Here is a 17,160-nt window from a genome sequence, read left to right on the forward strand (position 1 = left end):
GCTATTTGTGTGAGAGTGTTTCAGTTACTGTGTGGCCATGAACCCATGCAGCTCAGTGGGAACAGGGAATAATATCAATCTGGAGAGTCAGACTGAGCCAGGTCACAGATTGGAGATGGCAGCAATGCCCCATTCTTATAGGGACAGAAAGAGCATCAGAGAGTTTGATGGTCATTCCAGATACCAGCACTGTGCCCAGTTAGAAGGTGATTTCTCTCTCCAACTTGGGATGAACTTCACGGTAACAGTGTGATGCCAGATCACACCTTGACAACTTATGTGAACTCATCTGAAATGTTGTCCTGCACCCATTGACAGATATTGTAAATCTTTTTACAGGTCAAAAATGACAAGGAATTTGTGTATAGGAATCTGGAGCTCAACACACCAGTTTTGCTGTCTCTGTCCAGATATTTAAGAAGTGGAGCAAGGGATTCACTCGATCATCCTTCCTGTTCAGACTGTGGGGAAGGATTCACTGAATCATCTGACTGACTGGCGCACCCGTCATTTTGCACAGGGTGGAACGATTCATCTGCTCAGACAGTGGAAATGGAATCACTCGGCCTTCTCAACTGAAGGTACATCAGCAAGTTCACACTGGGCAAGGCCATTCACCTGTTTTGTGGGTGAGAAGGGATTCAGTCAGTCTTCCCACTTGTGGACACGCAAGTCAGTTCATAGAGGGCAGAGGCTGGTCATCTGTTGAATTTTGGGGAAGCATTCACTAGGTCATCTGACCTAATGGCTCACCAGCGAGTTCACACCGGTGAGAGGCCGTTCACCTGCTCGGACTGTGGGAAAGGATTCACTTGCTCATCTAAACTGAAATTACATCAGCGTGTTCACACTGGGGAGAAGCCATTCACCTGCTCAGACTGTGGGAAGGGATTCAGCTGGTCATCTCACCTGAAGGTACATCAGCGAGTTCACACTGGAGAGAGGCCATTCACCTGCTCAGACTGTGGGAAGGGATTCACTATGTCATCTAATCTGAAGATACATCAGAGAGTTCATACTGGAGAGAGGCCGTTCACCTGCTCAGACTGTGGGAGGGGATTTACTTGCTCATCCCAACTAAAGGCACACCAGCGAGTTCACACTGGGGAGCGGCCATTCACCTGCTCGGACTGTGGGAAAGGATTCACTTGCTCATCCGAACTGAAGGTCCATCAGCGAGTTCACACTAGAGAAAGGCCATTCATCTGCTCAGACTGTGGGAAGGGATTCACTCAGTCAGCAAAGCTAAAGATTCACCAGCGAGTTCACACTGGGGAGAGGCCATTCATTTGCTTGGACTGTGGGAAGGAATTCACTTGCTCATCCGAACTGAAGGTTCATCAGCGAGTTCACACCGGGGAGTGGCCGTTCACCTGTTCATACTGTGGGAAGGGATTCAACTGGTCTTCTCAATTGAAAGCACATCAGAGATTTCACACTGGAGAGAGGCCATTTACCTGCTCAGACTGTGGGAAGGGATTCACTGCGTCATTCCACCTGAAGGTACATCAGAGAGTTCATACTGGAGAGAGGCCGTTCACTTGCTCAGTCTGTGGGAGGGGATTTACTTGCTCATCCAACCTAATGGCTCACCAGCGAGTTCACACTGTGGAGCGGCCGTTCACCTGCTTAGACTGTGGGAAGGGATTCACTCGCTCATCCGAACTGAAGTTACATCAGCGAGTTCACACTGGGGAGCGGCCGTTTGCCTGCTCAGACTGTGGGAAGGGATTCACACTGTCATCCCAGCTACTGAGTCACCAGTCAGTTCATACTGGGGAGAGGCCATTCACCTGCTCGGACTGTGGGAAGGGATTCACTCAGTCAGTTCAACTGAAGGTACATCAGCGAGTTCACACCGGGGAGAGGCCATTCACCTGCTCTGTCTGTGGGAAGGGATTCAATTGGTCATCTCACCTGCAGAGACACCAGTCAGCCCACACAGGGAAATGGCCATTCACCTGTTCAGTCTGTGGGAAGGGATTCACTTGGTCATCTAAACTGAGTAGACATCAGCAAATTCACACTGGAGAGAGGCCATTCACTTGCTCTGTCTGTGGGAAGGGATTCAATGAGTCATCCGAACTGAAGGTACATCAGCGAGTTCACACTGGGGAGAGGCCGTTCACCTGCTCAGTGTGTGGGAAGGGATTCATTCGGTCATCTACACTGAAGGTACATCAGCGAGATCACACTGGGGAGAGGCCGTTCACCTGCTCAGACTGTGGGAAGGGATTCACTCGGTCATCCAACCTACAAGCACACCGTTCAGTTCACACTAGGGAGAGGCAAATCACCTGCTCAGACTGTGGGAAGGGATTCACTTCGTCATCTCAACTGGAGAGACACCAGCAAGTTCACACTGGATAGAGGCTGATCTCCTGCTCAGAGTTTGGCATAAGATTCTCTCAACCAAATCAACTGAATGTGCATCATTGAGTTCACACTGGGGAGAGGCTGTTCACCTGCTGTGAATGTGGGAAGCGATTCACTCAGTCATCTAACCTTATGCAACTCTCACTTTGGCTAGCAGCTGAACTTTTGGAGTGATAACTCCCCAACCCAGCCAACTTAAGAAATCTCATTCGGGTGGATGCTTCATGATGTGTCCCGTTCCAAATCAGTACACTGAAATAACAAACTGTACACAATATGTGATTAAACAATTGAGATTTATAATTCTTACTTTGACTATAGGGTTAGTAAAGAAAACAAAAAGAAAGAAAAAGGGCCCACTCTCTCCATTCATGTCTTCTCATCTCTCCCCAGCAAATGGTGGTGAAATTCTCTCTTCCAGACTCACAGGAAAGAACAACATTTCTGCCATTGGATAGCCCCGCATTCCCAAACCCTGTTATCTCTAGTCATAACCTAAATATTGCTGCTACAGAGAAACAATTACCTCAGCAGTGAAACATTGCATAGAGGCCATTATGTTAGCAGTGAAATCTTACAGCATGTTATGCTTGTGACTCACCGCCAGGTTCACACTGGGGAGGAAGTTTCAATGAGCTGCATGCTGGATATTTCTCCATCACCATTGCTGAATTCTATTTCAAGACTGACTGTTGGTGCTGAACTCTGCAACTATTTTGCACCCTGGTCACTGGGCATGGGAGGAGTTTCTTCTGCTTCACATTCACCTTTAATGGGACTGGAGTTTAATATTCTGCATCTGAAACAAATAAATCAGTTCTATTTTAAACTTTGTCTTTGGAACTCTGTGTTTACAACACAACTAGTGTACTTAGGCCGGCTGGACCCTGTCAGTGATTCTGTTCCTTGACAGTCCTTTTAAATCCTCCCCTATTGTTCATCTCCTGCTGTCCAAACAGTCACCATGCTGTGGGTGAAGAGGTTTCCCTTAACTTTTCTACTGACTGAAGAAGTCGCACGGATTGCAGTTCTGTCTGAGATGTTCTTCACCTCTCAAGTCTCTGGGCTGACGAAGAATGACATTGGGTGTTAACCTCCTTAATCAGGGCTCATTTCCATATTTTGGGCCATTTTCCCTGCTTCTAAAGGGTTGTTAGAAAACACCACTGTCCTCTAAAGACTGAAAGCAGAATGGGAAACCATCCGTTGGATGTTCAATGAAGCAGGGTCAGAAACCAGAGGCAGGTCCGCACAGAGCAGAGTTTTGGGCTCTGGACAATGGTCGGGATAAGAATGTATGATGAGGGGAAGGGAATCAGCAGCAGGGCGTGGCAACAAATGACAGAGTAGCAAGATTTGGAAGCACATTTGACGGAAAATAATTCAGTTGTCTGACTGCCAACACAGACAATGCCTGTTGTGAGATTCCCCATTTGTTGAGGCACGTGTGTGTTGAGAATGGTGATATCTATTGAAGCAGTTGTTCCTGCTTGTTTATCCTGTAATATTATATCCGGATAGTTATTTTAGATTAACCTGTCTGTTATAATGTATTGATTATAATATAAATTGTGAGATTCTGTCCCTAACTGGATATGGCTTCAATTTATGGTGCCTTAATGAGGTGATGGAGGTCATTCATGAGTTTGTATTTTAAAGCAAGATTTTGGTGAATGATATTTGCCACATGATTGTACCTGCATAAGTAATCAGATTGTGTTAAACTGCTGCAGGATCCTAGGAATGTGTTGGATTGTATCTGGTTTCTCTTGGCCTTTTCTGCACTTACTGCCTTGTTTGTTTGTATTGTATGTATTTGTGAGTTTTTTGTTAACCACCTTGTCCTGTATTTCTGCAAGGAATCCCTCTGTTTCTGGGAAGAGGTGTCCAACTCTCAGTCAGGTGCTCGATGCTTCCTTTTCAACGTCTTGTCTGCTCAGATCGTTGGGATGTCTCCCATGGAGGGTCGTACTCATTCCACTGGTTAATGTTTTCTTCCATATTGATTATTCATTTTTCTGAGTTGGCCTCTCATTTAAGTTTTCTGGTCTTCTTAGCACAATTGCATATACACACTTGGAGTGCTGAATCCTGTTTACTTTTGAAGAAAATATATACTTAGAAGTTTTATCTGACTGTTGTGTGATTTTTTTCTCATTCGTGTTATTCCCCTTCCTCCTGTCTAAGGTACTGTTTGAGTGTAAGTAATCTTTTTCTGAAGTTTTCTAAAGTTCTTATTTATCTTTGTAAATTTTACTGATTGAAGTGGGACTAAGATATTTTTATTTTAAAAAAGTCAATGTCGGTATTGATGAAAGTGTTTATTGCCTTTGTTGTATTTGTTAATTATTGAGCTCTGTTTGGCAGGTTTTCTTAAGCCTCAAACTAAAGTTTGTCAAAGGTTCTCCCTATTTCACACTATTTTCTATTGTCTTTGCTTGTTGATATTCCAGATACGTGGGTATCCAGAGTCCCGGTGAAGGGTCTTGGCCCGAAATGTTGATTCCCGTCCATAGATGCTGCCTGACATGCTGAGCTCCTCCAGCACTTTGTGTGTAGTTCTCTAGATTTCTAGCATCTGCATGTCCTCTTGTTTGCCACATACTTATTTTTCTTGAAATAACAAGCCGGTTGTAGTGTCGTGTAGCTCTGTTGGTAAAATATTAAATAAAAACATGAGAAAGAGGTGGCACAGGGTTGGAAGATGTAGAATATCAGTGGGTAGAATTAAGGAAGAGCAAATGTAAAACAAAATCCCTGATGGGAATTGTTTCGAGACCCTCAAACAGTAGTAAGTATGTGGTTCACAAATTACAATGGGAGATAGAGAACTCTTGCCAGAAATGTAATGTTAGGATAGTCATGGGGATTGTCATGCAGGTGATTCGGAAAATTAGGATGGTGTTGATCTCAAGAGGAGGAATTTCCTAGAATACCTACAAGATGCTTTTTTCGAGCAGCTCGTATTTGAGCCCAGTTGGGGATCAGCTATTCTGCATTGGGTGTTGTAATGAACCAGAATTAATTAGGTCACTAAAGTCCAAAGAACACTTAGGGGCAAGTGAAATTAATATGATCAAATCCACCCTGACATTAGTGAAGGAGAAGCTAAAGTCGATGTGGAACAAAGAGAATTAGAGAGGCCTGAGAGAAAAATCGGTCAAAATTGATCTAAAAAAAACGTGGGCATGGACGAAAACAGAGCAGCAATGGCTGGAATTTTTGGAAGCAGTTTGGAAGGCACAGGATATACACAGTGGCATGCAAAAGTTTAGGCACCCCTGGTCAAAATTTCTGTTACTGTGAATAGCTAAGTGATTAAAAGATGACCTGATTACAAAAGGCATAGTTAAAGATGACACATTTCTTTAATATTTTAAGCAAGATTACATTTTTATTTCCATCTTTTACAATTTCAAAATAACCAAAAAGGAAAAGGGCCAGAAACAAAAGTTTGGGCACCCTGCTTGATCAGTACAGAGTAACATCCCCTTTGGCAAGTATCACAGCTTGTGAACACTTTTTGTAGCCAGCCAAGAGTCTTTCAGTTATTGTTTGAGTAAATTTCGGGGTTCAGTCAGAAGTAGCAAAGTACTGATTGTGGAAATTACAAATGAGAATATTGTTAGAGGCACAGAGAGCAGCAGCAGCACTGAAACAGGCCTTTCGGCCCTTCTAGTCCATGCTGATCTGTTTTTGTTGTTACTGCTTAGTTCCAACTAACTGCACCCGAGCCTCCATACACCTCCCATCCATGTCCTCACCCAAATTCCTCTTTAGTGTCTAAATCGAACCCAAATTCTCCACTTCCACTGGCAGCTCATTCCACACTCTCACCAACCTCTGAGTGAAGAATCCCCCTTCAGATTCCCGAGAAATAATTCACTTTCACCCTGAACGTATGTCCAATGTCAGGGTGAGAGCGAGGACGGGGCAGAGAGGGAAGACAGTAAGGGGGAGGGGGTGGTTGAGTGTGGAGAGGGAAACAAAGTGGAGTGTTTATACTTACTTTTTCTGAAAGATATTAATTGTTTGAACTTGCTGCAAACCTACTTTCCTTACCCTGTACATTCTTAACCAAATTACTGATCCAGATGACAAGTAGCAGTGGTTGATGTTCAAAGTAAATGTTATTATCAGAGAACATATATGTCACCACATACAACCCTGAGATAGTTTTTCCTACAGGAACACTTAGCAAATCTATAGAATAGTAACAGGATCAATGAAAGATCACGTGGAGCATAGAATTCAACAAACTGTGCAAATGCACATATAATTAAATATCAATGGGTAATGAGAGCAATGGGGTGTAACCCTGGGGAACCTCACTAGGCCCAGGCCTCGAGTCCAATAAACAGCCTCCCACCATCACTCTCTGCTTCCTACCATCAAGACAACTGTGCATCCAGTGAGCCAGCTCTCCCTGGATCCCGTGTGATCTGACTTTCCACAGCAACTTACCATGTGAACCTTATCAAAGGCCTCCCTGATGCCCATATCGGCCCCGATCCTGGGACAGAGGTGTCACCGATCAGAGGGCATGGATTTAAGCAGAGGATGAAGAGGTTTAGAGGGATCTGAGGAAGAGATTTCTCACTCAGAGGGTAGCTGAAATCTGGAACACACTGCCCGAGGTGGTGGTGGAGGCAGGTCCCTTCACAACATTTACGAAGAGGATGAGCATTGAAACTGCCGAGATACAGTCGGCTATGAACCAAGTGCTGATAAATGGGACCAGTGGAGACAGTGAGTGGATGGTCAGAACAGGTATGGCCGGCCAAAGGCCTGCTTCCGTGCTGTGTGATCCGCCACTCCGGACATGCGAAATTAACGATGGTGGCACCACAAGGCATTGATTTCAAAACTCCACACCCCTCACCAACCTGAAATAAACCAGACTGAACCCTTTTGTCACCACTGGGAATATCTGTTTCTGTCAAGGTAATATACCAATTGATCACGTCTGCTGAACAACTGGCAATTGGTGAAATTCCTGTGTTTTCTTTCGTTAATGTTGTCACCCTACAGCAAAACTAACCTCACTGTGTCAGAATCGGTGATTAAATCAGACTCCAAACACTGTGCTTTCATCCCTGCATGTTATAACTGGAACCATCTCACTGAGGGTCTGATGGAGACATGGGATCACATCTCCCCTGCGTCTGTCATTTCAAATACCCTAAGAATGGTTTTCTGATTCAGTCTGAAGGTTATGGTACATTCAGCTCGTCGTCAGACCTGACAAACCGTGTCTTCCCACAGCTGGTTCCACCTGTTGGTGTGTCCTCTTTCCTCCACCTCCAGGGAAGCTGCATCTCCACACAAACTCCTCACTTGAGACGACTGTCTGTACCCGTGACACAGGAAATCACATCACTGTCACTCTCCTGATACCGTGTCTGACCTGCTCACCTCCGGGTATCCTCCCTCAACAAGCCCCTTCCTCAGTCACAATCTGTGAGATTATATAAAAATACAATCACTGTAAAACGATCTATCAGACAGCTCTTGTACCCCTCCACCCCGGACCATGCTTCGCTGCTGAAAACTCTCTCTCCTCACCCCTTCTCTATCCCCTTTCCCTTTGGAAACTCCAGATATGCCAGCTGATCCGAACCCACTGTGAGGACATTTATATCTCACAGGTGGATGTAGAAACCCGTGTTGTTCTCTGATACAGAGGTCACTGACGCCCCACCGCCATCCCAATCTGCACCAACAGCCCATGACAGTGACAGCTCTTCCAGACAGTGGGGCTTTGTAACAAACACAATGTTAACAGCAAGATTAGACAGTAATTAATTTGAAGAGAGAATTGTTGCTTCCTAAAAGGACACGCGAGCGTCCGACACAACGGAGCAGATCCTCCCCCGTTCACAACTTTATTTGACCCAGGCCACGGAACGTCCGATCATCCCACTTTCTCACAACAGCAACCCCACCCCCCATCCACCCTCCACCCCCCCCCCCCCCCCCCGACTACGGTTCCACACCGTTCCCTCCACTCACCCTATACCCACAGTCCACCCATAACCTCTACCCACACACACAGACCGATCCCCCTCACCCCAAACCCCTCTCAGCCTGGGAACCACAACTAACTGATCCCACAGCCCGGGCTCGGGCGCAAAGCTAAACCGGGGCTGCGGGACCGGAGAGCCCGGAACCTCCAGCCGTCCGGCAGAGCTCGTTCCCGACACTTTTCATAGAAACATAGAAAACCTACAGCACGATACAGGCCCTTCGGCCCACAAAGTTGTGTTTCCACGCCAACCGGCCCCTGGTTTCCACAAAACAGAGATCAGACCCTTCTTCACGGAAGCCTAAACAGAATAATAGCTACGGTCGGCACTGCGCCTGCGTTTAGCAGGAGGTTCTAGGCTGCACCAGTCGAGGCCGGAAGTCCCTACAGAGGGACCAGTGACCGGAGGCGGGAGGGACAACGGAGAGGTGAATCACAAACACGACAAAGTCTGCAGATGCTCGAAATCCAAAGCAACACAAACAAAACGCTGGCGGAACTCAGCCGGCCGGGCAGCCTCTATCAGAGAGAAAAATCACACTCCCACCCAACCTCCCGCATAAAACAATGCAATCAGAGGTTTATGATCATTTTCAACATGAAAAGATTCCCCTGACACAAACTGATGAAATGCCTCACAAGGAAACATAATGCTGAGCAATTCTTTTTCAATCTGGACATAACGTGTTTCTGGATCAGATAATGAACGAGTTGCATGTGCCACTTGTAGCCATTCCTTATCATGTTATGATCATTTTCAACATCAATACTTTCCCCAGTGGGAATCGGAATGAAAACGTTTGGACACCAGGAAGTCCCGCTCGGAGCGGATAGTTCAAAGGTTAATTTATTATCAAAGCAGGTATCCGTAAACAATTCTTGAGCTTTTGTTCTTCTCCAGAAAACCACGAAACAAACAAAGAGCATGAAAGTCGTTCAGAGAGAAAAATCAAACTCCCACCCCAACCCCCGCATCAAAAAGACAGCATCCCGATCTTCAAACCCCCAAAACCCACCCCTCCCGCACAAAAGGGAATAATATCATCGACCGCCCCCCCTCCCCAGAAAAACACCCCTACCCCGCACAACTGCGGAAGAGCCGGTGTCACCAGTGTAGAGGCGGCCGCATCGGGAGCATCGGACACAACAGGCGACCCCGGAAGATTCACAGGTGAAGTGTCGCCTCACCTGGAAGGATGTTTGGACAACGGAGAGAGTTCGGCCGTCCGGCCCTTTCACTGTGACACCCCGTACTCCACATCAGATCCGTCCAAACGAATCTGGGCGAACTTTAATGACCAATAAATATAATTCCTCTCAGCGATCAGCTGTCTGAATGATTCCCTGACTCTGAGAGGAAGGGGTATCTATGTTCCCACACTGTCAGGGTGTTGAGTTTACCAGGAGACAAAGACTGCAGGGACGAGAGGTTTTCTGTTGACTAATACACTGTGTGTGGACCCCGCTGGCAATTCTGGTGTTGTGACCCGAATCGAGACAAACACCACGCTGCCCACTCCACCAACAACACGGCACAGCCGGACACATAACAGGGGACTTTACATCCCACAACACTGGATTCAGTGATGAAACCCGTGATTAATGTTGTTGTCCCACTGAAAAGCCCATTAACGTGCTTTTAAATACGAGCGCTCCCCCACAGGTGACGTCACACAGGTCCCCCCCCACTCGCCTGACGTCACACATGGGCTCCCCACACCGGGATCTGCCCTGACCGGCGCGGTGTCTTACGTCACCCACGTGCTGTTGTGCTCGAGCTTTATCGGTTTAACGGCTGGGCTAATAATTAACTGTTTATAAACATAGACTGATTTAACTGAAACCCGCACATTTCCTGTGTGGGTCTGAATTGTGTGTCGGGATGGGATGGGAATCGAAATTATAACGCTGAGAACTCTGTGACCTGGGGGTGGCTGAAAAGGGATCGGGGAAGATATGGAGGGAAAAACTAAATACGTGTCTGGTGTAAATATGGAAATAATATAGGGAAATAATGAAATAATTTGGGAAATGCGGCGGTGGGTCGGGCAATGTGTGAAGGGGGAGGAACAGTCACCGAGTCACGTGATCCTGTTTTGCCGCTGATCGTCAGCATTTTCCGGGGCTCCGCCCAACGCCCGTGACGCAATAAGCACATTGCGCATGCTCACAATCCCGGGAAAGGCGGTGTTGTTTTTTCGTTCTTTGTGAAAGCGGGACGGTGGTGAGATCGGGATCGGGAGGGGATTCTCGCCCCCTTGGACGGGGAGCCGGAGGCGGATTATTCTCTGCGGGGCAACACCAACAATTTCCCTTCGGTGAGTATTGAAGCCGGTCCCGAGCGGGGAGGTCTGACGTTGAGTGGTGAGTTAACTTTCCCGAACTCAAACAAGAGAAAATCTGCAGATGCTGGAAATGCGAGCAACGCGCTCAAAATACTGGAGGAACTCAGCAGTCCGGGCAGCATCTAGGGGAAGAATACAGTCGACATTATCGGCCGAAACCCTTCGGCAGGACTGGAGAATAAAAGGTGGGGGTGGGGAGGGAGAGAGAAACACAAGGTGATCGGTGAAACCTGAAGGGGGAGGGGATGAACTTTCCCGAACTGGCGGCCTTGCCTCGCTTCCTTCACAGAATCTGCCGGGGTCGGTCCGGGTTGTGAGACCTTCACACCGAACCGTCTGAGATGAGCCGCCGCTCAGCCCCTGTTGTTCTGGTCCTATTAGCAGGATGAAGTAAAACATGTTTCTATCTTGTTACTGACAGAGAATTGTATAATTTGTGTTCCGTGTGTTATCTGAATGTACTTGCCTGTGATGCTGCCACAAGTCAGTGTTTCTCTGTACCTGTACCTTCCCGTACTTGTGCACTTGGCAATAAATTCAACAGGACCTGAGAAATCTCAGTGAGATTTGATTAGTGATGATCATCTTGGCAGCTCGGTAGGTCGAATGTATGAGACAGTACACTGTTAAATGCAAAACCCTGAACAGTGTTGATGATCAGATGGATCTTAGACTCCAAGTTCATCTCTCCCTGAAAGAGACTGCACAGATTGATCGGGTGGTTAAGAAGGCAAAGGGCATGGTTGTCTTTATCAGTTGAAGCATTGAGTTCAAAAGTCGGGAAGTTGTGTTGCAGCTTTATAAAACTCGTTAGACCACATCTGGAGTGTTTCATACAGTTCTGGTCGCTCCCATTCTCGGAAGGATATCGGGGCTTTGGAGTGGACGCAGAAAAGGTTTACCAGGATATTGCCTGGATTAGAGGGCCTGAGCTTTAACAGGAGGTTAGACAAAATTGTGATGTTTTCTCTGGAGCCGTGCCAGCTGGGGTGAGACTGGATAGACGTTTATAAGATTACCAGAGGATTAGAAGCCATGTCTCAGAAAGGCAGCGTCCATTATCAAGGACCTCCAGCACCCAGGACATGTGGTTTTCTCAATGTTACCAGCAAGTAAGGAGGTACAGAAGTCTGAAGGCACACACTCAGTGATTCAGGAACAGTTTCTTCCTCTCTGCCGTCGGATTGCTAAATGGATATTGAACCCTTGAACACTACCTCACATTTAAAACATATATTATTTCTGTTTGTTGCACGATTTTTAATTTATTCACAGAAACATAGAAAACCTACAGCACAATACAAGCTCTTCTGGAGATCTGCACTAAAAACTGAAAATGTTTGAAGTCATCCTGACAAAATGTTATTAACCTGAATTGTAAAGTTTGTTCCTCTCCCCACAGCTGTTCCTTACATGCTGAGCAGTTTGGTAATTCCAATTTCTTTTTATTCCATTCACTCTGGATTGGTTTATGTTTCCTGAAATGTACCATTTTTAATGTTGAAGTGGAAATGGCTCACTCTGTGACAGTTGAACAATAAAGTAACCACAACTTTCCCTGCGAATTACCCTGGTGCCAATTAGTTTGTTATTCCTAGAAATGTGTTCAGTACAGTTGTTGTGAACAAGGTTTACAAGAATAATCTCAGGAATGTTCGGCATTATGTATGAGGAGCATTTGATTGTTTTGGACCTGTGCTCAATGGAGTTCAGAGGGACGGTGGGGGTGGTGGGAGGGATGTTTGGTTAAGTAAACCTACCAAATGCTGAAAGGCCTGGATACAGTGGACATGGAGAGGATGTTTCCATTAGACTGTGATCTGACAGCACAGTCTCAGAATAAAGAAGCTTCCCTTTAAAACTGAGTGGAGAAAAAAATTTGGCCAGAAGATGTCTGATCTGTGGAATTTGTTGTCACAGAGGTTGGTTGAAGCTGCCATTTGGGTATATTTATGACAGAGATTAATATATTCATGATTGCTGAGTAGCTCAGGGTTACAGGAGGAAGGCAGGAATATGGTGTTGGAATGAAAATCAGCTGTGGTTAAATGGTGGGGCAGACCAGATGGATCAAATCACCTAATTCTGTTCCTGACTGAATAATGGCTCCTCCTTATCCCATATTGTTTTGTGATGTGTGAGTAACAATAGAAAAATGTTTACTGAGATCATTATATCAGCCTTCAACGTTTTGTTCTTAGTAACATTAACCTGAAATGTGTGGTTCTCCTTTTTATTGTTATTGTGCTTCATTATCTCTCTGGTTAAAGTTAGACCTGCGGTGAGAGGTTTACTGGAAGAAAAACCCCAACTAGAAGCAAACCACGGCAGAAGACGAGGGAACAGCAACAAGTGAACCAGCCTGAGGACTGAAAGCATTAACTGGAGAGAACAGCTCTGCCTCAAGAGACTCTGAGATTCCATTGATTCAGTCAGGAGAAAGTTTGGTGAGTCTCATTTACTCAAAAACTGATCCTTTAGACATTACATACCTGTGTAAGGGAAGGTGGGATATAGTTGCAGTGAGACTGAATGTGCCTAGAACAACCAGTTATGCCTCTGTCAGACCCAGTTGCAATCAGTCCAGGTCTGGGAATGAACATCCAGCAGCCCAGCCCTTTAAAACCACTCCCATTCTGTGGAAGTCAAATCTGGATAAAGTCACTCAGAGACCGTACGGTACAAACTCTTTATTCCAAGCACCCGGGGCTTACTTAGTTAGTCGCTCAAACAGGAACAGTCTGTGACTGTTCCCACCCAATCCACTGACTGACTAACAATTCCCCTTCACCACAGATATATCCATCCAGATACCCCCACACAAGACAGGCTGGAGCCCCTAAAGACAAACTACAAAATAATCATAATGGTTTACACACACAGAATAGACTGAAGCTATCCTATCTCTACATGTGAATGCGCAAGGAGATAAGCATCTTGAAACCCTAGCTAGCTACCCGCAAGAAGAAACATGGCTCAGCACATCGGTTGATCATCAGCAGTTTCTTTCAGAAAAACAGGCTGCTATTGTTTAACAAAGTGTTAACCATTTTACAGACTTTATCCTTCCCTCCTTTTGATCATTACATTATCAACAACGCAGTAGCTTTTTACAGAGAAAGCAACTGACGACAGCATTGACTTATCAGTGGGTAAAGACAGTGTACAACAGTAATTGTAACAAAGATATGTACAACTATTAGGACATAATGCAGTATCATGCCCCACATTTTACCAAACAGGCCTTCAAAGATCACCATTTCGACCCTTCGGTGAACCCATGTAAATCCTGCCCTACTTTCTTGATGCTGTCAATCTCCTTTGCAGTGTGCTCGGAGAGGGGTGTAATGTTAGTAGATTCATCAGGGATATAGATGCAGCATTCTGTGTCAATAACAGCACAGGTTCCCTCTTTCTCAGCTGGGATAAACTCTAAAGCTGTACGATTCTGTATGACTGTTTGCCAGATTGCAATCATTTCAGTGGATATTTCTGTTACTTCGGCCTGTGTCTCTGTCAGGGCCCCTTCAGTATTGTGGCCAGCTCCTCAAGTGCTGTAGCCAAATTGATTATCTCTCGTGAATTCCCGGCTACTCCATAGGAGAGAAAAGCGATCATCCAAAATCAATCAGTCTCAGTTGTTCCTCTCTGCTGCTGGGCACCTGCAAGTATGGCCAGGATGCATGTTTCCCAGTATAGGAAGTTCCGTTTGGTGGGGGACTGAGATACCATCCCTCAAAACACTGACAGCCACAGTCATCTCTGACTGGACCACAGGTCCTCATCTCACTTCCCCGGATGTTATTTGAGAAAGCCCAGGCTGAGAGTTCCTCACTCTGGTTGAGCAGGATTACTGACATTGGAACCATAGTTTTACCATGCTGTGGAATTTCAGCACAAACCCAGCAGGCCCCTAGTTCTACCTGTTTGGCATAGGTATGACAGAAAGACAGAAATGTGTTAACATGGGGGCCCCCGGATGCTGGGGTGAGCCCTCTCAAAGACATAAACATGAACACCACTAACAACCAATACATTCCCGTTAGTCCGAGAGAGACCTTCTACACAGTTCCTTCAGTAACATGTTTGTCGCCTAATGATGTATCCACCGAGATTGCTCCTTCAGTTTCACAGCCGTGGGAGTGGTCGGTAACACCTGATATGGTCCTCTCCTCTGAGGTCCGAAATTCCCTTAATCCCAGTTCTTCATCAGGAAAAAAAATCCCAGGTTCCATTGTGCGGAGTAGATCTCTTCCTTGTAAGCCTGTCATACCTGTGAATGTATGCTTGGAAAATTTTGGTTAGTTGGCATATATATTTCCCCATGTCTTCCCCTTGCATATGAATATCCAATTTTGCTGGTAGACTTTCTGGGAGCAATGGTACACAAGGTCTTAGTCCCCAGGTTGTCTTCATGGGTCATCCATAAATGATTTCAGCTGGTGACAACCCTGTTTTCCCCTGTGGGGTAACCCTCATATGGAACTGGGTGACGGTAGGACCTTCAACCAAGTGAGTCCAGTCTCCACTGTTAGTCTGGCCAGTTTACTCTTCAGAGTGCCATTGGCTCTTTCCACTCTGCCAGCGGCCCGTGGGTGGTGTACACAGTGGGATTGTTGCTGGATAGCTAGTTCGTTACGTATGCCTTTGTTTACTTTCATCACCAAGTGTGGGTCATTGTCAGAGCTCAGCATCTCTGCCAGGCCGTACCTGGGAATTATTACCCGTAATAATACCTTCACAACAGTCATAACAGTATTATTGGTAGTTGGAACAGCTTCAACCCATCTACTAAACACATCTATAATAACTAAGCAGTATCTATAGCAATGTACTATAGGCAATTTATTCATCCCCATGGGGAAATTCAACATTTTTTCCAATGTCCCATACACTTGTTGTAGCAAAAACTAATTACATACAATACTTAACTCAGTAATAATATGATATGCATCTAAATCACTGACTCAAAAAAAGCATTAATAATAGCTTTAAAAAAAGTTCTTAAGTCCTGGCAGTTGAATTGTAAAGCCTAATGGCATTGGGGAGTATTGACCTCTTCATCCTGTCTGAGGAGCATTGCATCGACAGTAACCTGTCACTGAAACTGCTTCTCTGTCTCTGGATGGTGCTATGTAGAGGATGTTCAGGGTTTTCCATAATTGACCGTAGCCTACTCAGCGCCCTTCGCTCAGCTACCGATGTTAAACTCTCCAGTACTTTGCCCACGACAGAGCCCGCCCTCCTTACCAGCTTATTAAGACATGAGGCGTCCTTCTTCTTAATGCTTCCTCCCCAACACGCCACCGCAAAGAAGAGGGCGCTCTCAACAACTGACCTATAGAACATCTTCAGCATCTCACTGCAGACATTGAATGACGCCAATCTTCTAAGGAAGTACAGTCGACTCTGTGCCTTCCTGCACAAGGCATCTGTGTTGGCAGTCCAGTCTAGCTTCTCATCTAACTGTACTCCCAGATACTTGTAGGTCTTAACCTGCTCCACACATTCTCCATTAATGATCACTGGCTCCATATGAGGCCTAGATCTCCTAAAGTCCACCACCATCTCCTTGGTCTTGGTGATATTGAGACGCAGGTAGTTTGAGTTGCACCATATCACAAAGTCCTGTATCAGTTTCCTATACTCCTCCTCCTGTCCATTCCTGACACACCCCACTATGGCTGTGTCATCAGCGAACTTCTGCACATGGCATGACTCCGAGTTATATTGGAAGTCTGATGTGTACAGGGTGAACAGGACTGGAGAGAGTACGGTTCCCTGTGGCGCTCCTGTGCTGCTGACCACCGTGTCAGACCTACAGTCTCCCAACCGCACATACTGAGGTCTCTCTGTCAAGTAGTCCACTATCCAATCTTGGGATCTTGGGATCGGTCAATATTAAAAGGTTGTCTTACCAGATATCCCGTCTTCACCTCAGACTCCTTCCCGTATTGGACTAGACCCACGGCCAAGTCTTGCCAGTCTCCCTCGGTGCTGGAGGCTTGTTTCGTTAGGGTGTAGGCCAGGAACCCTGGGCTCTTTAGCTTGAACCCAGTGCAAACCCTAATGGTGGTATGGGGAACTACCAGTTCTGTCTGTCACCAAAGGAAATCTGGAAATTCGGCCAGTAATGCAATATCGTCTCTTCCTTTAACCTCTCTACTCACCGTGACTGGGAACTTCTGTCCATCAAGGGGTGCATAATATTGGCTTTCCTCAGTGGCACACCCCGTAGGGTCAAAGCACAGAGTCACATGAGGGTCGGCTGCTGGCAGAAGGAGTGGAATCTAAATTAAGTGCCCTCCACTTGGGGGTCGGAAACTGGAGAAGCTGTCGGTTGTATACCTGTCAAGGGTGACAGCATTGTCTGTGCAAAGAATCTCGACTTCCAACAGACAGAGCAAGTCTCTC

The 17,160-nt window shown here is 46.0% G+C and overlaps 1 protein-coding gene across 1 annotated transcript in view; it reads left to right on the top strand.

Moving 5' to 3' along the window:
* The window catches only part of LOC140723550 (uncharacterized), a 448,657-nt gene that overhangs the window by 346,282 nt on the left and 85,215 nt on the right, over window positions 1-17,160 (top strand). Inside the window, exons 5-6 of the mRNA XM_073038124.1 lie at window positions 340-2,243; window positions 4,653-4,681. Of these exons, the coding sequence (XP_072894225.1) occupies window positions 745-2,243; window positions 4,653-4,681 (1,528 nt within the window). The 5' untranslated portion in view covers window positions 340-744. The remainder of the gene's footprint in view (window positions 1-339; window positions 2,244-4,652; window positions 4,682-17,160) is intronic.

Source organism: Hemitrygon akajei, unplaced genomic scaffold (genome assembly GCF_048418815.1).
Source record: "Hemitrygon akajei unplaced genomic scaffold, sHemAka1.3 Scf000118, whole genome shotgun sequence".
NCBI lineage: Eukaryota > Metazoa > Chordata > Chondrichthyes > Myliobatiformes > Dasyatidae > Hemitrygon > Hemitrygon akajei.